Raw genomic sequence first — 22,556 nt, forward strand, 5'->3', positions numbered from 1 at the left:
TGTTTGGGGTCATGCGTGCAGGAGCGAGCTTGCGGTGGATGTGCGGCCCGCGCGTGTGTCCACAGAGGGAATCCCTGGGTGGGTCTGGTCCTGGTGTCGCTGGGACGTCCCGATGGTGTCTTCGCGCACTGGGGCCCTAAGTCCACGTGCGCAGCGCGGGGCGCGCCCCCGAAGGTGCCCGCCGCCCGGGGAGGGTGGGCGTGCGCACGTGCGGCGGCGGTGGCCGCGGGCCGGGTGGCCGCGGTGCGGGCTCCGTGTCCCCCACCCCCCCGCCTCGGTGCTGATTGGCTCGGCGCCGTGACGGGCCGGCCCCCGCCCGGGGCGGCGGCGGCGGCGGGCGCGGGTGCCCGCGTGTGCGCTGGGAGCCGCGTGTGCGCCGGGGTGTGCGCCCGGCCGGGTGTGCGGAGAGCGAGGGAGCGCGCTCCCTCCCGACGCGCGGGCCGCCGCGGCCGAGCCCGAGGGTGCGCGGCGCCCCCGCCCGCCCGCCCGGCCCGGCCATGGCCCCCGCCCGGGGCCGCCTGCCCCCCGCGCTCTGGGTCGTCACGGCCGCGGCGGCGGCGGCCACCTGCGTGTCCGCGGCGCGCGGCGAAGGTGAGCGGCGGCGGCGGCGGGGCGGGGGCGGCCGAGGGGCGCGGGGCGCGGCGCGCGCTGCCTGCGGCTCAACTTCCTTTGCATCGACCCTGAGCTCCAAGGCGGCTGGGATCCCTCGGCCCGGGGGGCAGGGGTGGCACCGCGGAAGAGACCCGGGATTAAGGGACAGAGCAGTGGAGATGGGAACCCGCCAGCTTGAGGAAGAGGGACAGGTACCGGGGACTGGGGGACAGTGGGAAAGGACAGGAGACAGGACTGAGGGATGTGCAGCTGGGGACAGAAAACTGAGGGCCGGGGACAAGGGGACAGGACTGGACAGAAGACAAGAGAAGAGGTAAGGAGGAAAGGGTACAGTGAGATAGGGCAAGGAAGAGGGTTGGGGACAGAGAACGTGGGGGTAGGCACTAGGGATGGAGAGACAGGAGAATGGCAGAGGAGGTTCAGAGGTCGGAAGGAAAAGGGGGTGGGGACGGCATTGAGAGATAGGAGCCAGGCGCTGAGAAACGGGACCCCGGAGAGCAGGACGGGCTTTGAGGGGAGGCAGGAATGAGGGGCAGGGAATGAGAGTCTGGGAGAGGGGTCAGGACCCGAGGGCCACAGTCTGGTGATGGGCTGGGGAGAAGAAGCGAGGGCAGGGAAGTTCCGACTGGAGGAGAGGCAGCTTGGTGGGCAGCGGGAGCGGCTTGGGGAGGAGAGGGCTGGGGGATGGGGAGGCCACAGAGAGACTGAGGTAGGCAGGCCCCAGAGAGCAAAGTCTTGTCAGAGAAGGCTGGGATGGCAGGGTCACTCTGGGGCCCCGTGTGGGAGGAAGGATTGGGGTGGGAAGGTGCACTGAGTCGTTGGGACCCAAAAGGTCTGGGAAATGACTTCTGGTGGTGGGGGGACAAGAAAAGCTGAGAGGGAGCACCCAAGCCTCCCATCCACACACCCCTTAGCTCCCTGGAGACCCCAGCTCCATCCAGCTCAGGAGGTTTCCCTGGGTCCCACTCCCCACACCCCAATCCTTGCCCTGGTCCTCCTCTGTTCCCATAGCTCTGCCCCAAGGAAGCCAGAGCATCTCTGTGCAGGCTCCTGGGCTGACGATGTCCAGGGACCAGAGCTGGGTCCTCACCCTGCCAGGATGAACTTCCAGGTGTGAGCAAACTCCAGAGCTGGTGCTGCTCTTCCACGCCCAGACAGACCACAGATCTGCCCTTCACGCACAGCTCACCGAGGTCCCACCCTACGCACAAGCACACACACAGGCTACTTGGGACTCACACTTGTGACTCAGGCCTGTAGAGACTCACGTGTGTGGTCAGTCTCCCCACCCCACATAACATCCACAGCCACACACACAGAAATGAAGCCAGTACACATGAGCACAAACACATATGTACATGCATGTACAGATGCATGCACATGCAAATATGCAACTCTGTGTCTACATATATATATCACACCACATATGTAAGGAGCCCGTCGCTTGCATTCATGCCCATGGAAATGCATGTGCACCAACAAACACACACAGACACAGATAAAATCATAGTCTCCCGTGAGCCCAGGACCCAGCATGGAGGAGGGGCATGGCAGGGTTGCCGAGAGGTGAGATGCCGGCAGAGCAGGGCCAGGTGGGTGTAACAAGACGCAGGTTCCCAGGCACCGGGAGAGGTCTGGGGTTGGGGGGTGCTGGGGAGTAGGAAAGGGGGCAGGGTTGGAATCTAAGAGGTCTTGGGGCCCTGGGAGCTGCGCCTGAGAAGACGGCTTTCTGAGGGTGGGTGGAGGGAAGGGGGCAGTTTGTTTGCCCAGCAGGCTCTGAGGAGCCCTCCATCAAGGTGCTGGGAGTCCGGTGATGCACCCCCAACCCCCTGCCTCAACTCTCCTCTCTGGGGAGGAGCCATCACCCTCTGGAATCCCAGGCTGGTAGCCCCAGAGCCCCTCGAAGAGGGTGCTTGGACCAGGCTCATGTGCCAAGGACAAACCATGGGTCTGGGGAGGGGACCTGTGCAGCGGGGGAGGGGGGGGTGGGCCAGCAGCTGAGGAAGAGGCAGGGTCTAGAGAGAGAGGCAGGTGGGGAAGTCTATGTCCCGGGTGAAGAGAGGCATAGCCCAAGGGCGAAAGTCCACGCCCTCTCCGATCAATGCAGCAGGGCACCCATAGCCAGGCACAGGTTACCCACGCGAGTCAGACAGCCATGGGGTGGAGACCTAGGACCTGAGTCCCATGTGGCGCATCTAGGAGTCCTCTCCAGCACTGTCCCTGGGCTGGTCTAGAACAACCAGTGCCAGCTGAGGAGACTGTTGGAACTCGGGAGCAGGGGCTCTGCTCCCAGCTGGGTCTAGCAAAGGTGACAGGACCTTAGCCTGGCCAAATACCCTTACACCAGCCACTCTCAGAGCCTTTGCTGGGGCACCCGTGGGCCCAGGAAGGGCCCTGCACCTGCAGAGATGCCCTCTGACCCCTGCCAGGCCCAAGGCCGCTTATTGCTCTCTGGTGTGGTTTATCCTCCACTTTGAGGTGATCTCCAAGGCATTCAGAATCCTGGCTGACATCCCCTGGCCACCCCGAATTCTCCAGCCTCACCATCCTGCGCTGTGTCCTCAGGGAATGTAAATCAATTTAAGTATTAGTCTCAGCGAAATGGAATGGGGGAAGGCGACGGTGCTGGAGAAAAAAAGAAATCACATAATGCCTTCTACAGTCCAACAGGAACGGCTTAGGAGTTATCTGTGTTTCCCAGAGCAGGAGAGGGACCCGTTTGATCCCCCCAGAATAGCCCGGGCAGATAGGCCTAGGAGGGATGCCTGTGGACATCTTTCAGATAAGGAAACTGAGGCAGAGGGGTTAAGTGCTTCGCTTCACTGAAGGGCCCTGGGAGACCATGGAGTCCAATCCCCCTGGTTTGTAATCGGGGAGATGGGCCCACAGGGGAGAACTGGCCTCACAGTCTGGCAGGGCAAGAGGCGGGAGAGAGGCCCCCTGTGGTGACCAGAGGGTCTGAATTCCCAAGGGGACCCAGACCCAGGGTGAGTGGGCCTAATGCTGGCGTTCTCTTCAGCCCTGATCAAACCTCCTATGGACTTGGGGCTTCCTTCAAGGGACACTCTGCGTTTTCATCCATTCAAGGGGACATGGATGGGGAAGGGAAGGTGGAGATGGAGACAGAGGAAGAGGAGGGAGGGGAGGGACAGAGAAGGGTCTGGAATGAATTGGAACAAACAGCCCTGTAATCCTATAGCCCTTCCTGAGTCCGATAGAATCGACTTTTGACTTATCTTTGGATTATCTGAGCCCCCGGCTGGTTGATCAAGAATCAGCTGCAGATAAGGTGGGGCTTCCCCGGGGAGGGCAGGGCCTGGAGAGCAGTGTCTGCAGGCCCTGAAGTCCGCACGCTCCAGGGGGAGAATCCGAAGCGGTGGATATCCACTCGGTGGCTCCAGGGTAGGGGCAAGTCTGGGCTGCATCCAGGCCAGGTCACGGAAGGGGCCCAGTCACCCCGAGACCTGTGTCCGGGATGCGGGGTGAGGCGGGGGGCCCCATACGTGTCCTTCCCTCACCGTCTCCCCAAACTCGGCTTTGCTGGTCTGGGGGAAACTGCAGTGCGGCCCCCTCCCCCTCCCACCAGCCAGCAGGAGGAGAGAGCTTGCCTGACCCAGTTTTCTCCACATTGCCTGAGAGGGAGGGAGGGAGGCGGGAAGCCTTCTCTCTGCCTCTGCCCCTGATGTGGGGCCGGCTTGGGGAGGGGGACGTCCCTCTGCGGACATTCGCTCTGTCCCCTGATCCCAGGTGGCCCCTGGGGACCCAGGGGGGAATGCAGGGAGGAGCATGGAGAACCCCTCCCTAGTTCTGGCAGCCCCACTCCAGCCGGCCTCCTCCAGGGTCCCTGATGGTGGGGTGGGGAGGGTGAGAGGCAGGAGAAAATCAGCAAATAAGAGCATCTTCACCCCAGCATTTCCTGAGGACACTTGTCCCCATCTTTGAGGGGCAGGCTTAGAGCTATGCAAATCTCAGGCAGAAAGACACCCAGCCTCCCTGTGGGAAAGTTCCAGGAGGGCTCCATCTTTAACCCCCATCACCTGCCCAAGCCCGCTGACTGGGGTGATTAAAAGCCCATGGCTGTTGGCTGGGAGAGGAGGTTCATGGAAGGCAGAGTGAAAGGGAAAGCTGTGGGACTCTGGAGCCAAGGGCGTCTCATACAGCAATCACCAGCTAACCAAAAGGAAGCAGAGTGGTGAAGGGACTTAACCAAGGACACACAGCAGTTAGAGACGGCTGAAGCCTGAGCCCTGATTTCTAAACAGCATAATGCATCTGTATCACCTTAAATGAGGGAGTGATCACAAGGGACGTGGAGAGAGGTGGAGGGCGAGGGACTTAGAGAAGGGAAACTAGTGTTGTTAAGGACCAGCCCTGGCTCCAGGCTTTACATACTTTCTTGACCCTCATCCCACTCTTAGGTACTATGAACCCATTTTACAGATGCGTAAATTAAGGGTCACCTGCTAATAAGTAGCTGCCTTGAGACATGGGCCCAGGAATGTCTGACCCCCAAGATGGGCTCTTTTCCCTACCGTGTCGAGCTTGCAGGCTCTCCTTTGCAGAGGGCCTGACTTAGAGTGACTTGCCCTTTGGACCAGTGCTCCTTTCCCGCCGTGGAGACTACCCAGAGGTTCTGCTTCTCGGGCCTGAGCATCCAGGGATGGTGATGGCCTGCAGTTGCTAAAGCAGGTGCTCTGAATGCCAGCCCTGCCAGCTACACCTGTGGGGCTCTTGGCACATTCCTGGACCTCCCTGAGGTTCGGTTCTTTTATCTGTAAAATGGAGATAATAATGGCCGCCTCTCAGGTTGTTGGGCGGGGGCGCAGATGAGGCATCTCAAGCTCCCCTTGCAGATATTGGCACATAGTAGGTGCTCACTAAGAGGCAGCTCTTACCCCCCAAGCCCCTCCACACCAGATGTGCACAGAGGACGTGCTAGACGCCAGGCACCATGCTGGGGGAACAGGGTAATTACTAAGCTGGGGCCAGTCCTCCAATGGGAGGTATGACTTTGCAGCATGGACCTTGAATGCCATCATGGCTCCTGCAGGAGACAAGGGTCAGGTCATCGTCACAAAAGCCCTGTGGGACCGAAATCGTTATCACCCTATTTTACAGAGGAGGAGGCTGAGGCTCAGGGAGGTGAGGGGAATTGCCCAGGGACACACAGCTCCTAAGTGGCACAACTGGGATTTTGAGGCCTGCCAGCCTCGAGCCCACCTCTTAACTATCCCACTGTGCCACCAACCAAGGATGTCTGGCACTTGGAACAGCTTGTGCTCTGGGAGTTCAGAATATTACTTTTTGGCCAAGAGGGTGAGAGGAAGGCTTCAGGGAAGAGAACTTAAACTGGGCCTTCAAGGAGAGGGGAAGAGAGAAAGGACATTCAGGCAGAGGGACCCGTGTGAGCTGTGTGCTGGGGGCTGAGTGTGGACCAGTGTAGCTGGGTCAGGCTGTGCTTGAGGATCTGGGGAGAGGTTACAGGGGCCTGATGCTCTCTTGTCTCCTGTTTTACAGTGAATTTGCTGGACACATCGACCATCCACGGGGACTGGGGCTGGCTCACGTATCCGGCTCATGGTGTAAGTGACGGGCAGTGGGGACAATGCCATCCCCCTGTGAGCGGAGAGAGGCTGCCACTCACAGAGTCTGCATGAGATCAATCAAAGGAAGCAGAGGCCCAGAGAGGTCAGGAGACTTACCCAAGGGCACACAGCAGTTAGTGCTGCTGATCTCTTAACAGTTTAGTGCATACAGACCCTTGAGATTACAGAACCAACCCTGGCAACAGATCCCTGATTCTTCAAGTCTGAGGCCCTAGGTCTGGGGATCCCCATGGCTGCATCCTACAGATTCATGAGGTGCCAGGCCAGGACTAAAGAAGGCCAGCCAGGCCTTCCTGCCTTCTGGGTTGCTCCCTCCCTCCCAGTTGCCCTGGCCTCACCAGTCCTCTGACCTCTGGAGTCTCTGCTTGTCTCTCTCCCCAAGTGGCCAGGTTCCCAGGCCTCCATGGTGACTCTGGACTCAACCTTCAGGTCGCTGTGGGTAATGTGCTCACAGACCATGCCCCCATCCTCCTGGGGAGGAGCTGCAGTGAGCAGGCTGCACTGCCCCATCCCTCTGCTTCTCTTCTCTGAATCCTGCGGGGGCAGGGAAGTAGAGTAGGAGTGAGCCCACCAGCCTGGTGAGATCCCTGCTCTGTCCTTGACAAGCAGATGGCCTTGGGTCACCACTTCACCTCTCTGAGTCTCAGTTTCCCCATCTATAGAAAGGGACAAGCCTGTGACGACCTCCTAGGTCTACGGCAGGGCGAGAGCAGATGACACAGTCTTGGCACTGAGTCTGGCACAGGGTGAGCCCTCAATGAACGTAGGCTTTTATAATGATCTTTAGCATTGTTACTCACGTGTATTATCTCACACAGTTACCGTCACATGAACTTCCTCTCACCAGGGTGCTCAGAAACACACACATGCACACACACGCATGCGCATACACACACATGCACACATCCCTGCCACGGACACGAGCACATGGTGCATACCTGAGTTCTGTCATGTCCACGTTCAGCTTCTATGGCTGTGAGGACAGAGGGATAATAATATTAATGATGATGATGATAATGTTACCAATGGTTAACACTTATGAAGGGCCTTTCTTGACTTTGGGTAGAGTTTTCATCTGGGCATTTTGTGGGGGGCCTGTGGTTGGAAGTCTAGACATGGCCCCGCTCCTCTGTCTCTGGGGATCTGGTCACCAGGCAGCAGTGAGCTGAGCCTGTTATCAACCCTCATGCACCGGGCTCCCGGGAGCTGGGGGTGGGCCACATGGCCCTGGCTCTCCAGGTCCCCGAGCCTGGAGAAAGCCCTCATCACCTGAGCCAGCACCACTGCCCGAGGACGGAGGCCGGGTGCTTGGGGTATCCCTTTACCTTGCAGCATGTCAGTCCCCTGCTCTGTAAAACGCTCCTTGGTGTGGCTGTCTTCCCCGCGTGAGTGTGGTGTGGAAGGCTTTGGTGCAGTGAGCTGGCCCCCGTGTCAGGGTTCCACCCGTGAGGAGACGGGTCCTGGTTCCTCCCTCACTGCATGGCGTTTGGCTGACTTGGCATTCCCCTGAGTCCCAGCAGCTAGGAGGGCACACCTGGGCCCTGGCTGGCTCCGGGGTGTCTTTATCCCGCCCAGAGCATCGGACTTGGTGTTTAGGGTAGCGAGGAATTGTCAGGGTTTTCAGCAGGTGGGGAGCATGGCTGGCCTCGTGTTTTGGACGCTCACTCTGGCAGTCTCAGGTGTGTTTTCGTGCAGGGCGCTCTAAAGCATAGCTCAGCATTCTGGCATTGCATTCGCGAGTTAGAACAAATCAGGCAACTTCACTGAGCTCTGAGCAGGTCACAGGCATTATCTCATCACTCCCCACAACCAATCCTTGAGGTGGGTGCAGCCACTGCACTTCACAGGTGAGGAAGCTGAGGCTCAGGGCAGTGAGGAGTAATTTGCCCATCATCAGGCAGGTTCCAGCTGATGGCAAGCTGGGACTTAAACTTGGGTCTCTCTGGGCCCAGAACCTGTGGTGAGTCCCTTATGCCACCTTTGAACTGCAGGCAGTAAGGCCCACTCTGTGACCATTTCGTGAGATAGGAAGGCAAGCCTGCACTCTCTGCTGAGCCAGGGACCACCTACCATCGTCAGGGGGCCTGGAGACTGGGGCTCCTCGGAGAGGAGGGAAGGCTGGAATGACATGCCTGATTCCCAAACTCTAGACTTTGAACCTGTGCCAGGCCAGCAGGTGAAGGCTGCAGAGTTCCACATCCAGGAGGTCTGTGGAAGGGCCTGGGAATCTTCTGTTTAATAAGCTTTCCAGGGAGCCAAGCATGGTGGCCCACACCTGTAAGTGTAGCATTTTAGGAGGCTTGCTTGCGACCAGGAGTTCGAGACCAGCCTGGGCAACATAGTGAGATGCTTTCTGTACAAAGATATTAAAATTAGTTGGGTGTGGTGGTGTGCGCTTGTGGTCCCAGCTACTCAGGAGGCTGAGGTAGGAAGATCGCTTGAGCCTGGGAGGTCGAGGCTCCAGTGAGTCACTGTACTCCAGCCTGGGTGACAGAGAGAGATCTTGTCTCAAAAATAAAAATTAAAGTTAATCAGCTTTCCAGGTGATTCTCCTGCCCAGCTGGGAGGGGGAACCTCTGGAGATGGTCCTTGAGGTTCATCCATCCCTCTGACTCTGGAGTCCATTCAGTAACTTGAGGACAAGGGTCACCCAGGACAGTCTGCAGCCTCAGAAATGTTACCCGATTGTCAGACAGGTGCAGAACCTGAAGGGCCCGGGCGCTGGGTCCTGATGAATGGGGGCTCCGCCTCCTGTAGTCAGTGTGATTCAGGCAGATCACTTACTTCATCTCCACCTCCTCATTTATAACATGGGGACAATCTTAGAACTGCTCCGTGCAGTGCCACCAATGGGATGATACATGAAAAGGCCGTTTTACCAATGAGAAACTGAAAGCTCTCAGAGGCGAAGCAATTCTGCGAAGACGGGGAGGTCTGGCCCAGACCCTCTGCTCTTCATCAGGCTGCGTCCTTCCCTCTGCTCCCGGGAACTTCCGCACGCTGGGGCTGGGACGTGCTCCGCCTGCTCTGGCTAATTAACATGGACTAATGAATGCTGCTTTAGGTAAGCGGGCAGGTTAATTTCCATTGTACCCCCTGGAGTAGACGGAAGGAGCAGGCATTCGCTACCCCATTTTACAGAAGAGAAGCCCAAGCCTCAGAGAAGGGACGTGCCTCAGCAAGCACTGCACAGCTGGTTCACTGCATTCTGATCTGGGAGGAGGACAGAGTTGGGGGAGCAGTGTGCCAGAGTCAGTTTTTGGGCTTGAGAAGCAGCGGAGATGGGAGTGGCACCCAGCATGGGGTGGGGGTGCCCCAGGCAGAGAACAGGGCTGATTCTGCCCTTGCACCAGACCTCCAGGAGTCTGTGCCACTCTGGGCATCTGCAGCAGCTCCTGGGGTTGGCAGGGCTAGGCCAGACCATTGGCCCCGGTGGGGCAGCTGTAGTAGACTCAGATTGAGCTGATTAATTTATCCGGGTCCCTGGCAGGAAACAGACAGGGAGCAGCTGGCTGGCTCTTTGGTGCTCCATTAATTGTGACAATGACTTTAACCCCAGATGTGATGCTGTGCTGCCTGGAGCCTCTGACAGCAGAGCGGGGTGTGGAGCAGGGTCCTTCTTGGGTTGGGGAGACTCGGAAGCGTAAACTCTTTCAGGTGAGGCTCGCACTTCCTGGGACCCCTTTGGAAACAGGACATCTTCCCACATGGTCCCTGGAGGCAGGCGCAGTGGGCTGTGAAGATGCTGCCAGTTCAGTATCATATTCAGGCCATTCGTTAAGTGCCTTCCTGTGCCAGGCCTGAGCTAAGCACTTTGCAGAAAGTTTCCCACTGCATCCTCTCAAACCTAGCTGAAGTGGGGCCTGCTTGAGTCCCATTTTACAGATGTGGGCACTGAGGATCAAGACGAGACTAGATGGAGGGGCTTGGGATGGGCAGGAAAAGACTTGAGATGCCCATGACCTTCTCTCTAGCACTTGTGGAATAAGCCCAGAACTCCACAGGTTCTCAGAGCATCTGGTCATGAAGCCCCCCTCCCCCTTTAAGCAATAGGCTCTCTCATTCAAGGACAATTGAAGAAAGTCAAGGTGTTGCATATGTGAAGGAACCGGGACAGGGGCCGAGAGACCAACCCTTCCTCTGCCCTCATCCTCCAGCTCCTCCTTGGAGCTCTCATGAGTCCCTGAAATCAGCTCAACAAGGACTGCTCCCGGCCAGCCGGTGCTCAGCAACCGAGGAAGCTAGGGCTGTCCCCTCCCGTCTTCTGCAGACATCCACCCTTGCAAGAGGGTACTGCTTCATTGCAGTGCCAGGTTGACAGGTAAACTACAGATGCCCACACCCAGGAGGGCTGGAGAGGGGCCTGGGAGTCTTACCCACCTGGATTCCCTCGGCTCATCACCCTGCACTGCCTGGTCTGGTGGACCCGGGGCACTTGGGACAGGGAGCGTTTGTGGTATCTTTCTTTCTTTCTTGTTTATTCTGGTGAAATACACATAATGTAAAGTTTACCATCTTAACCCTTTTTAAGTGCACAGCTTGGTGACATGTAGTACATTCACATTGCTGTGTGGCCGTAACCATCACCACTGCCAGGACTCTGTTCATCCTGCAAAACAGAAACTCCGCACATTTAAGCAGTTGCTGACTCCTCCCTGCCAGCCCCTGGCAGCCAGCGTTCTACTTTCTGTCTTTTGTAAATCTGGCTACTCTAGGTACTGCATATACATCGAATCCTAACAATATTTGTTCTTTGTTTCTAGCTTATTTCATTTGGCATATCTTTAAGGTGTATCAGAATTTCCTTCCCTTTCAAGGCTAATACTCCATTATAGGTATATACCACATTTTGCTTATATACTGGTTCATTGACGTACACTTGGGTTCCTTCCACATTTTGGCTCTTGTGAATAATGCTGCTATGAATAGGGGTGTACACATATCTTTTTGAGACCTTGCTTTCAATTCTTTGGGATATATACCCAGAAATGGGATTGCCAGATCATATGGTAATTCTATTTTAAACACTTTGAGAAGCTGCCATACTGTTTTCCACAGCAGCTGCACTATTTTACAGTCCCACCCGTAATGCACAGGGTTCTAATTTCTCCACATCCTTGCCAACACTTATTATTATCATTTTTTTTTTTTTGAAAGGGAGTCTCGCTCTGTCACCCAGGCTGGAGTACAGTGGTGCGATCTTGGCTCACTGCAACCCATCTCCCAGATTAAAGTGATTCTCCTGCCGCAGCCTCCCGAGTAGCTGGAATTATAGGCACGCGCCACTGCATCTGGCTAAGTTTTGTATTTTTAGTAGAGACGGGGTTTCTCCATGTTGGCCAGGCTGGTCTTGAACTCCTGACTTCAGGTGATCCACCTGCTTCGGCCTCCCAAGGTGCTGGGATTACAGGTGTGAGCCACCGTACCCGGCCTTATTATTATTATTTTTTATAACAGTCATCCTAATGTGTATGAAGTGGTATCTCATTGTGGTTTTGGTTTGTATTTCCCTAATGATTAGCAATGTTGAGCATCTTTTCATTTGGCCACCTGAGTATTTTCTTTAGAGAAATGTCTGTTCACGTCCTTTGCCCATTTTCTGATCGAACTGTTTCTTTTCTGTTGTTGTTGAGTTGTGGGAATTCTTTATGTATTCTGGATATTAATCCCTTATCAGCTACATGACTGGCATATCGCTTCCCCCATTTCATGGGTTACCTTTTCACTCTGTTGAGAGTGTCTGGTTTATTTCAGAATCACTGATGCCCAGCCAGCAGGCAGCACAGAAGCAATTACACTGAACTTTCTCACATCCTGGGATTCCCTTGAGTGGGACCCAGGCCATCCCAGGGAAACAGCAAGAAGAGCAGGGTGGAGGGAGTCTGTGGATCAGGCAGTCACTCAACAAGCAGCAGTGCAGGAGAGGCTGCTGAAGGATTTGAGGTGGGGGCAAGGCATAATCTGGTTCATATGTTAGAAAGATCCCTCTGGCAACTGATACGGAAACTGGACTTACTGACTTCCCCAGGCAAGTCCTCCCACTCTAAGAAAGATAGAAGGAGCCATAGAGAAATGAGGGCAGAGCTTTGGCATCAGACAGGCCCGATTCCCGTCCAGCCATTGCTCGATAACGACATAACCTCACACATGTGGCTCACAGGTCAGAGCCTCTACTTCCTCATCTCTAGAGTTAGTAAATAACACTTCCCCTGAAGATTGTGGCCCTCTGCGAGATCACGTCTTCAGGGGGCCTGACATCTGGTAGCTATGACAGTCCACCAGCAGGCCAGTTCCTTTGTCTTTTTGTCCCCAGCGACCCCAGCACAAAACACAGGGTCACTGGCAAAAGAAGGTGAGGTGCTGGCTGTGCTTCAGTGGCTGTGTTCTCTCTGCCCACAGTGGGACTCCATCAACGAGGTGGACGAGTCTTTCCAGCCCATCCACACGTACCAGGTGTGCAATGTCATGAGCCCCAACCAGAACAACTGGCTCCGCACGAGCTGGGTTCCCCGCGATGGCGCCCGGCGCGTCTATGCCGAGATCAAGTTTACCCTGCGCGACTGCAACAGCATGCCCGGCGTGCTGGGCACCTGCAAGGAGACCTTCAACCTCTACTACCTGGAGTCGGACCGCGACCTGGGGGCCAGCACACAAGAAAGCCAGTTCCTCAAAATCGACACTATTGCCGCCGACGAGAGCTTCACAGGTGCCGACCTTGGTGTGCGGCGTCTCAAGCTCAACACGGAGGTGCGCGGTGTGGGTCCCCTCAGCAAGCGCGGCTTCTACCTGGCCTTCCAGGACATCGGTGCCTGCCTGGCCATCCTCTCTCTCCGCATCTACTATAAGAAGTGCCCCGCCATGGTGCGCAATCTGGCTGCCTTCTCGGAGGCAGTGACGGGGGCTGACTCTTCCTCACTGGTGGAGGTGCGGGGCCAGTGCGTGCGGCACTCAGAAGAGCGGGACACGCCCAAGATGTACTGCAGTGCGGAGGGCGAGTGGCTGGTGCCCATCGGCAAATGTGTGTGCAGTGCCGGCTACGAGGAGCGGCGGGATGCCTGTGTGGGTGAGCGCGCCATGGCCTGGGCATGGGTCAGCCGGCAGCGGCGCTTGGTCTGGGCAGGGCTGCCAGGGTGTAAGGGGGGGACGTCAGAGCCCACAGGCACCTGGGTGGCCCACACAGCCCCTGGGAAGATGGATAAACCTCCAGTGTTCCTACATCAGCAAATACGCCAGGCCACCTGTGTCCGTGTGTTGGGGAAGGACGTGGAAGCAAGAAGGGGGAGGGGAGAGGGAGGGAAACAGACTCCAGCCAGGCGGTGCCTTCTGTCGGGGGTACCTACCAGCTAAAGGCACCTGTGCAATTGGGTATGCTATGGGATTCCTACCTGGATTAGGGAACGATACCGTGGGCTAACTCAGGTCAGACATAGTTCTAAGCACTTTGCGAGTATTAACTCATTGAATCCTGGCCACTGCGTTATGACATAGGAACTGCTATTATCCTGGTTTTATAGATGAGGAGACTGAGACACAGGCAAAGCAACTTGCCCAAGGTCATGCAGCTGGGGATGGCAGAGCTGGGATTTCAACTCAGAAGTCTAGCTCCAGAGTTGGTGCTCGAAACCACTGAACTTCTAACCTGTAGAGTAGAGGGAAGTGGGACCCGGGCCCTGGGTGAATGAGCACAGTGAGGGGTATAAAGCCAGGGGCACCCGGGAAGTACAGTCTGGGTTGGGCCTGTCCCTGGGGCCCTGAAAAGGCTGCTTCTGTTCAGGGGGAGCTTATCAGGGACCTGTGCTAAAGACAGGCAAGGGCCTTGTGGAGGAAGACAGCGAGCAGAGAGCCCCTGGGCTATGACTTAGGGTGGCGCCTGGACCCATAGGTGTGCTGCTGGGTTCCTGTGTCGGACCAGGAGCAGGGCATGCAGACGGGGGAGCCGAGGCCCAGGTGGTGTGAGTGTATGTATGCATGTGTGTGTGCATGTGTGTGCAAGTGCACATACGCATATATGGGTACGCGTGTGCATGTGTGCGTGAGTGTACACATGTGTGTACGTGTGTGTATGCATGTGTGTGCATGTGTGCGTGAGTGTATGTATGCATGTGTGTACATTTGTGCACGAGTGTATGTATGCATGTGTGTGTGCATGTGTGTGCAAGTGCACATACGCATATATGGGTACGCGTGTGCATGTGTGCGTGAGTGTACACATGTGTGTACATGTGTGTGTATGCATGTGTGTGCATGTGTGCGTGAGTGTATGTATGCATGTGTGTACATTTGTGCACGAGTGTATGTATGCATGTGTGTGCATGTGTGTGTGCATGTGTGTGTATGCGTGTGTGTGCACGTGTGTGTGCACGCATGTGTGTGCATGTGTGCATGAGTGTATGTGTGCCTGTGGGCATGAGTGTACGTGTGCATTTGTGTACATGTGTGTGAGTGTATGTGTGCATGTGTGCAAGTGTATCTGTGCATGTGTGTGTGTCCGTGTGTGTGCGTGTGCGCGTGCACGCGAGTGTATGTGTGCGTGTGTGCATGTGTGCGCGTATGTGTGCAGTGTGTGCACATGTGTATGTGTGCATGTGTGTGTACGTGTGTGCGACTGAGCAGGCGTGTGCATGTGAGTGTGTGCAGTGTGTGTGCATGGGCGCGACTGTGCATGTGTGTGCATGTGTGTGTGAGTGTATGTGTGCATGTTTGTGTGCATGTGTGCATGAGTCTATGTGCGCGTGTATGTGTGCGAGTGTATGTGTGCATGTGTGCATGCAGGTGTGCGTGATTGTATGTGTGTGCATGTGTGCGTGAGTGTAATGTGTGCCTTTGTGCATGTGTGCACACGTGTGCGTGTGTGCGTGTGTGCACATGTGTGTGAGTGCATGTGAGTGCATGTGTATGTGTGCATCAGTGTATGTATATGTGTGTGCATATGTGCCTGAGTGTATGTATGCATGTGTGTGCATGTGCAATTGAGTGTATGTGTGCATGTGTGCATAAGTATATGTGTGCATGTATGCATGAGTGTGTGTGCATGTGTGCGTGCATGTGTGTGAGTGTATGTATGCATAGTGTGTGCATGTGTGTGCGTGTGGGGGAGTCTGTTCAGCCAGGCACCCCAAGAGCAGGGAACACTAAGCAAGCTTGTGTGGACAAACAGCAGGTGCCCAGCTGCTCCTGGTCTTGGCCCAGCTTCTCTCTGTCGTTTTCTTTGGTCTCACCAGTGGCACATGGTGGCTCAGCTCCCGGGGCACAGTGAAGCCTGGCTTTTGAGATCATTGGATCCCCTGGACAGAGGAGGTGAAAGGGAGGGGGATGTTCCTATGCAGGGATCAGAGAGACAAGAGCCTGTCCCCAGATAACCTTAGTGACAACTGGAACGGGGCCCTTGTCAGCCACTGGGAATATACTCCTAGCCTTTTGCTGCTACTACACAGGCCCTGGGACCACAGTGAGAGGGATCTTTAGTCCTCATCACCTATCCCTCTGCCCCCAGCAGGCAGGCGGGAAAGGCCCCTGAGCACTAACAGGACTGGGTATGACATAGGCTGACAGCCTCAGGTAATAACAGGTGGGGATGGAATCCAGCTGGCTCCACTTAGGAGCCATCTTGCCCAGAGATCTCTGGGGCCAGGATCTTCTCTGCAGCCACCAGGCCCTTTCCAGCCCTTCCCAGAGGCTCAATGGTTCTCTCTTTCTTTCTTTTCTTCTTTTATCTCTTTTTTCTTTCTTTTCTTTCTTTCTCCTTCCTTCCTTCCTCCCTCCCTCCCTTCCTTTTTTTTTTGGAGATGGAGTTTTCACTTTTGTTGCCCAGGCTGGAAGTGCAATGGTGTGATCTCAACTCTCTGCAACCTCCGCCTCCCGGGTTCAAACGATTCTCCTGCCTCAGCCTCCCGAGTAGCTAGGATTACAGGCACCCACCACCACGCCCAACTTATTTTTGTATTTTTAGTAGAGACGGGGTTTCACCATGTTGGCCAGGCTGGTCTCAAACTCCTGACCTCAAGTGATCCGCCTGCCTCGGCCTCCCAAAGTGCTGGGATTACAGGCGTGAGCCACCGCCTCCAACCCACTCTCTGGTTTTCTTAAGAAGTCTTGTTTCACATCCCCAATTTCTGAGTCTTCTCCTGTCCTGAGCTCTAAACCCCAAAGCACCTTCTATGGCGTTTGCCCATTTCTGGATTTGTTCTGCCCTCTGCAGCCTGGTTTGCCAGGCTCCCCAGGCCACAAGCCTCTCATGGTTACTATCACAGACAGCCCTGTATGGCTCAGCTTTGCACTGGGGAAGAAAACCAACACCCCTATTGCCTTCACAGCTTATAGTGGGGTGCATCACATACCACCTCATTTGCTCATTGCAGCAAGGCAGGTATCACAATTCCATTTTACAGACGGGGAAGCTGAGGTGTAAGAGGTAGTGTTACCTGCTTAGGCCTCACAGCTGGTGAGAGCTGGAGCCTGAAGACAGGTCTGTATTGCTCTGAGCCAGATACAGGCTTTTAGCGTCTCACTGGCTTGCCCCAGGCTGCTTTGCCTACCAGAGCTGCTCCAAACATCCCCTCATTCTGATGGGGATAATGAAGGACCTTAGTGATGATTTTTCGTCTTTGATGTTATAACAGTTATCCATTCTGCTGAGCATCTACTGTGTCCCAGCACTGGGGATACAGGTACAATACAGGTACAGGGAGTCCCTGCCTCTGGGGACTTAGCAGTTTCCTATCCTTACAACAGTCCTCTAAGCTAAGTATTATAGTCCCATTTTACAGATAAGAAAAACTGAGGCCCCTCAACTTAAGTAGCAGAGTAGTGATCTGATCCCAGGTTGCCTGATTCCAGCACCTTCAATTGCTTCCTCTGTGCACAAAGCCCTCTGCGAAGCCCCACTTCCCTCCTCCATGGGGTAGCGTTCGGATGGATGGTTAGTAACTGGTACAGCATAAGTCATAACAATCTGGCTGGTTGGCCAGCGCATACGCACTCAGGGTCGGCCACCATCCCCAACTCTGGATTTAGCCAGCGAGTACAAATACATCAATCATTTGTCCCAGGTGCACTGAGCCACATTTGTCTGTAGGAAGGAGACCTGCCCTCCTGTCTTTGGGGTCAAGACCTCACTTGGAGGCCTCAGGTAACGCTGCAGTCTTCTTGTGTGGCAGAAGAAGGTAGCGGAGCCCAGAAAGGGAATGTATCTTGCCCAATTTTCACAGCACATCAGGGGTGGGGCTCTGAGTGGAAACCCCAGGGCCTGAGTGGCAGGACCTCACGGGGGCTGGGAGAGGCCGAGGCCACTCCTATTTCCTGGCGCTGCTGCCACATTAATAACAAATAGAAAGAAATGCCAAAGTGGAGTTAGGGAATTGCAGCATATTTTGAATTTTACATTTAAATCATAATACAACATAATTATGCCAGTTTCAAGATAATTACAGGTTTTATAAAAAATATTAATTCATAGTGCACTGCAGGCAGTGAGATTTGGGAACGGAAAGCCTGTTTTAAGTCGCACAAGGAAAGACATTTCTCAGCCCCGTCGGTGGCTTCTGTAGCTGTATAACTTCATTTGGGAAGGGCAGCACGGGTCCCAAACCAAGGCCCTTCACAAGTGGTAGCCAGGTCCAAGAGCCCCGCCTGGTCCCCCTTTCCACCCCTGGAGAAGCCCTTGACCTCTGTGGAGCTGCCTGGCTCCTTAGTGGATGGCCTGGGTTAAAGGAGGGGCTGGGAACAGAGTGGGGTACTTTTCCTGGGATACTTGAGATGTTTTCTGCAAGCTGGGGCTGCCCCTGCCCAGCCTGAGGGAGATTCAGGAGATCTGCTGAGGTCCATGGGGCCCCTGCCTGGTTTGAGGACATCCTGATCCCTTTTGGGCAATTCTCTCAGCAAGCAGTTAAGGAGAGGAAGGGCGTGGAGTCAGGGGTCTCAGCTCACCCAGCCCTGAGTCCTTGTCCTTCTAGTGACAGGAGCAGGGGTCGAGAGCCTGAGACCCACAGTAGCGGTCAGGCCCCTTCTACAGCTGCCATCCCTGCCTCGGGTTTTGCCCTCAGAGGTACCCTCAGAAGGTGGCCAGGCAGTACTTGATTTTGCAGAAGAAGACAGTATAGCCTGGGATAAGGGATCCACCAGGTCACATGGCTCTTTAGAGGTCTTGCTTAGATTGCACTCAGGCCTCAGAGGCCCATGGAAAAATGTCAGAGCGATGTGGGGCTCGTCCAGTTTACCACTGGGGAATTGGAGGCCCAGAGAAGTGAAGTGACTAGCCCAAGGGCACACAGTGAGAGGTAGTTGATAGAATCTCACGTCTCCGGACTCCTTGACCAGAGGAAGCTCCCCAAACTCCACAACTCTGGATCCAGTGACCTCCCCACACCAGGCTGTACTTCCCAGCACCCCCCTGGACCCCGGTTCACCCCAGAAAGGGGAAGGGCCTCTCAGGGCATCACCCAACAGAGCAGCAGCCCAGAGTCTGAAGTCCTGGTTGCCGTCCTTCCTGTCACCTGGACGCAGAATGTAAATCACCCTTCGCGGCCCTAATCATCTTTCTATAAATATCAGAGAGTCTCATTTCGGAGGGGGAGCAGGAACAGCGAGCTCTTTTGCCTTCCTGACTGTGTTTAAAATCTGATTTAGAATTAATTTCCTTTGGTTGTCCACCGGTGGACACCTTATTTGTCAAATCTCCGGCTCTTTGCGGGGGAGAGCAGAGAGGTGGCCGGGGCCACAGGCGGCTGCTGGCCTGACAGGCGGCCTGGGCAAGGTGCCCTCGGCAGGGGCAGGAGCCCCTCCTGGCTTGCGGCCCGACACCCGGCCACACGCAGGCTCCGGAAGCACCCCGGGTCGACAGGCAGGGTCGGGCCCCAGCCCAGAGCTGCTCCATCTGTCTCAGCCATTAATTCCCGGCCCAGCCTCCAGGTCTCTGGGCTCCCTGAGGCCTGGTGATTAGTATTCTTATTAAAGATTGTTTTATTTTCATTGCGTGGATTAATCTGGCCTTGACACGTTATAGCCATATGGGTATTAGCCGAGCGTGTGAGAACTGCCGACTGGTGAGCCACAGCGGCACAGCTATCTCTCAGCTCTGGGATGGTGCTGCGAAGACAGGGGAAAAGGCCATAGCTCCAGAGGCTCCCCGGCCTGGCTGCACGTCCTGGCTCTGCTGGGAACCTGGGGCAAGGCACTCAGGCTCCCTGAGCCTCTGTTTCCTCTTCTGTCGAACAATTGTAAGAATTCCAGCTACATCAAATTGTTATAACAACAAGTGCCAGGCACTGCCCTGGCATGAATTTATGTGTTTTCACTCATGTCATCCTTGCCATCTCCCTCTAAGGCGGGTAGAATTATGATCTCCACCTTACAGACAAGAAAACTTGACTTCCAGCAACTTGCCCAATGTCACCGAGCTCAGATAAAGGGGGTCAGGCAAGGACAGGAACCCAGGCACTGCTCCCGAGTTTCTGCTCAGGCCTGACAAGGACCAGGTGGGCGCAGGAAAGGGTCAGAGACTTGCAGGACCAGCTGTGGTTCTGGCTTCCCTCAGGCCCTGCATCGCGCCATGAGGCTTTGTTTGTCCGTCTTCCAATGCCCTGGAAGCTCCCTAAGAGCAGGCCCAGCTCTTACTTCTCTTGGGTCCATAGTAGAAGCTCAGTAAATTTGGAGAAGGGAATAAATGAGGGAGGGAAGAAGCAAACGGTCTCTGAGGTGTTAATCATTGTGGACTGGATCACTGCAGTGAGGATTACTGTTATTCAGCTCAACAACAGGTTCAACAAATATTTGCTGACAAAATGCAAAGCCCTCTTCTGATGATGCCACCCCCAGCGGCCCGCGGGGCTCAGAAGGAGCCTGCGCCCCAGGCTGTGCCCCAGGACTAAGCCTCCCGGGGGGCTTCTGGGAAGAGGAGGTGAGATCACAGTGTGTCAATCAAGACTCCCCGGGACTCCGAGCTCCCAGCCTTGAGCTCAGCCCCCAGGCAGGCCGGAGCCCTCTTGGAGTCCTCTGGAGGGGAGGGAAAGGTGTCGCAACACTGGGAGGTATTTTCCCGCACCCTGCAACTTACAAGCCCTTTCTTGCTCTGCAGCCTTCTAGAGCGTGAAGCAACTTCAGGGCGTTACCATTTCTCCTGACTCCAGGTTTTCTCTCAAGTTTGTAGAATTGTACAACCGAACCTGGTTTTAGCTTTTATAATAAAGAGATACAATCAACATCCAGAGAAGAAATGCTCTGCAGTGGCGTGATGTCTTTGTAAATGAAGCTTCTCTCAGACGCTAAGTTTTCCAGAACAGGATCTAGTGGAGAGAGAACCGCAGTGAACTTCCTGGTGGTGCCTGTTGCAAAGGACTTCAGCTCCATGGACGCACCTGGGAGCTGCCTGGCTGGGTGGCATTTGGTCTCCCTGAACCTCTAGGGTTTCTGCCCAGAGCAGATAGTGGTGGGATCCACTCAATTTGAAACCTCTTGCCTGGAGTTTAACAGCATCTGCCCAGAGCTAGCACTGGACCAGGTTCTGGGACATTGAGATGAATAAGGGAGTCCTACTCTGTTTGCAAGGATCTGCCCACAAGGGCCTCTCAGTCTAGAAAGAGAGTCAGACACAGACAAGCGAGTACAGCCATAGTGTTGCAGGTGGTGAGGCCAAGCAGGGGCTGCAGGAGCAGGGCGGGGAGTGGTCCTTTCTCTCTCTCTCTCTCTCTCTCTCTCTCTCTCTCTCTGTGTGTGTGTGTGTCTAGAGTTCCAGAAGGGACAGTCTAAATTAATCTTAAAAGAGGAGCTCAGCAGGTGGACAAAGGAGAAAAAGCATCCCAGGAAGAGGGCACAACATGTGCAAAGGCCCTGAGGCAGGAATCAGCCAGCTGGGTGTGGGAATCAGCCAGTGCTTTAGTTTGGCCTAAGGATGGGGGTGAGGGGCAGCACTAAAGGAGGCTGCAAGTGGGTTTTGGCTGGGCAGGGAGGGATTTGAACACCAGGTTTCATTGTGTAAGCCCTGGAGAGCCTGTGAGGTGCAAAATAGGCAGTGACTAACTGAGATGTGCATTTTGGAGACTCCCTCAACCGAGGGTATCCCCCTCCCTGCACAGTGGACTTGTTCTTATTCTTTAGGCCACAACTCAGATATCATCTCCTCCTCTGGGAAGTAGCTCCTCCCACTGTTTACCCTTCCTTCACCTTGGCCCCCTCTTCTCTCCCTCCCTCCCAGCAGTGATCACAGCTGAGAGCCAGTGGCTCTGGTTCACAGCCCTCGGAGGCCCAAACAGGCCTGGTCCAGAGTCGCGCTCATGAACAGTGGTTGACTGAAAGCATGATCATGCAGGCAGCTGTGGGGTGTAGGCGGGGCTGGAGGCTGAGTCTGAAGGCTGCTGTGGGTGAGAGATGAGGTAGGGTGTGGCAGAGGCTGGAGAGAGGGTCAGTCCCAGCCACAGTGACAGTGACAGTGACAGTGACAGTGTGGGCCCGGGAGGGGAGGAGCCTGCACTTCTTGGATAGTCAGCTTCCCACGGGGAGCTTGTAAAACAGATCCCCAGGTACTGGCCCTGGCTCTTCTAACTCAGCTGTCTGTGGTGGGGCCAGGAATCTGTATTTTTACAGAGGTGGCTCCATGTCTCCCCGTGTTTGGGAGCGATGGGTCTTACCATGTGTCCTCGCCTTTCTAGTCGCATTCCCAGCAACCCCGTCCCTGGCCGGCTTCCTCATCCCACCCAAGTCACTCCCAGGGCATTTGATCCTCAGCCCTATGGCCCTGGCCCCTAGGCTGGTGTCCCACATAAGGACCAGCGTCCCATAAAGGACAGAAGGACAGCATCTCCACCCCTAAAGCTGGAGACAGGGCCTGGGGGAGGGATCAGAGGAGGGCGGGAGAATTTGGAGATGCTCGGGGTGAGGCTGACTTTGAGGCTGGGACTCCCATGTCAGGGTCTTAACTTCAGCTCCGCCCTGACTGGCTGTGGAAGACACAGGCCCTCTGTGGACTTCAGTTCTGCCACCTGCAAATGAGGGCAGCACTGGGCAGTGCTGAAGGTCTGCACCTCTGTCCCCCTGGGGGACCGCCAGGATGCTGTGGGCCCCAGTGTGAGCTGTCCCCAAGGCCTGCCAGGGTGGCCCTGCTGGCTCACGTGCAGCCACCTTCTCCTCCACAGCCTGTGAGCTGGGCTTCTACAAGTCAGCCCCTGGGGACCAGCTGTGTGCCCGCTGCCCTCCCCACAGCCACTCTGCAGCTCCCGCCGCCCAAGCCTGCCACTGTGACCTCAGCTACTACCGTGCAGCCCTGGACCCGCCGTCCTCAGCCTGCACCCGTGAGTACCACTCCCAGATGCCAGCACCCTTGAGCCCAAGACTGGGCCGGGCCCCTGT

At 55.7% G+C, this 22,556-nt stretch overlaps 1 protein-coding gene across 1 annotated transcript in view; it reads left to right on the forward strand.

Moving 5' to 3' along the window:
• Positions 1-370: 370 nt before the first annotated feature.
• EPHA8 (EPH receptor A8) overlaps positions 371-22,556 on the forward strand; it is a 37,408-nt gene continuing 15,222 nt past the window's right edge. Inside the window, exons 1-4 of the mRNA XM_030913114.1 lie at positions 371-591; positions 6,130-6,194; positions 12,618-13,281; positions 22,343-22,498. Of these exons, the coding sequence (XP_030768974.1) occupies positions 498-591; positions 6,130-6,194; positions 12,618-13,281; positions 22,343-22,498 (979 nt within the window). The 5' untranslated portion in view covers positions 371-497. The remainder of the gene's footprint in view (positions 592-6,129; positions 6,195-12,617; positions 13,282-22,342; positions 22,499-22,556) is intronic.

This window comes from Rhinopithecus roxellana, chromosome 12 (genome assembly GCF_007565055.1).
Source record: "Rhinopithecus roxellana isolate Shanxi Qingling chromosome 12, ASM756505v1, whole genome shotgun sequence".
NCBI classification, from domain to species: Eukaryota; Metazoa; Chordata; class Mammalia; order Primates; family Cercopithecidae; genus Rhinopithecus; species Rhinopithecus roxellana.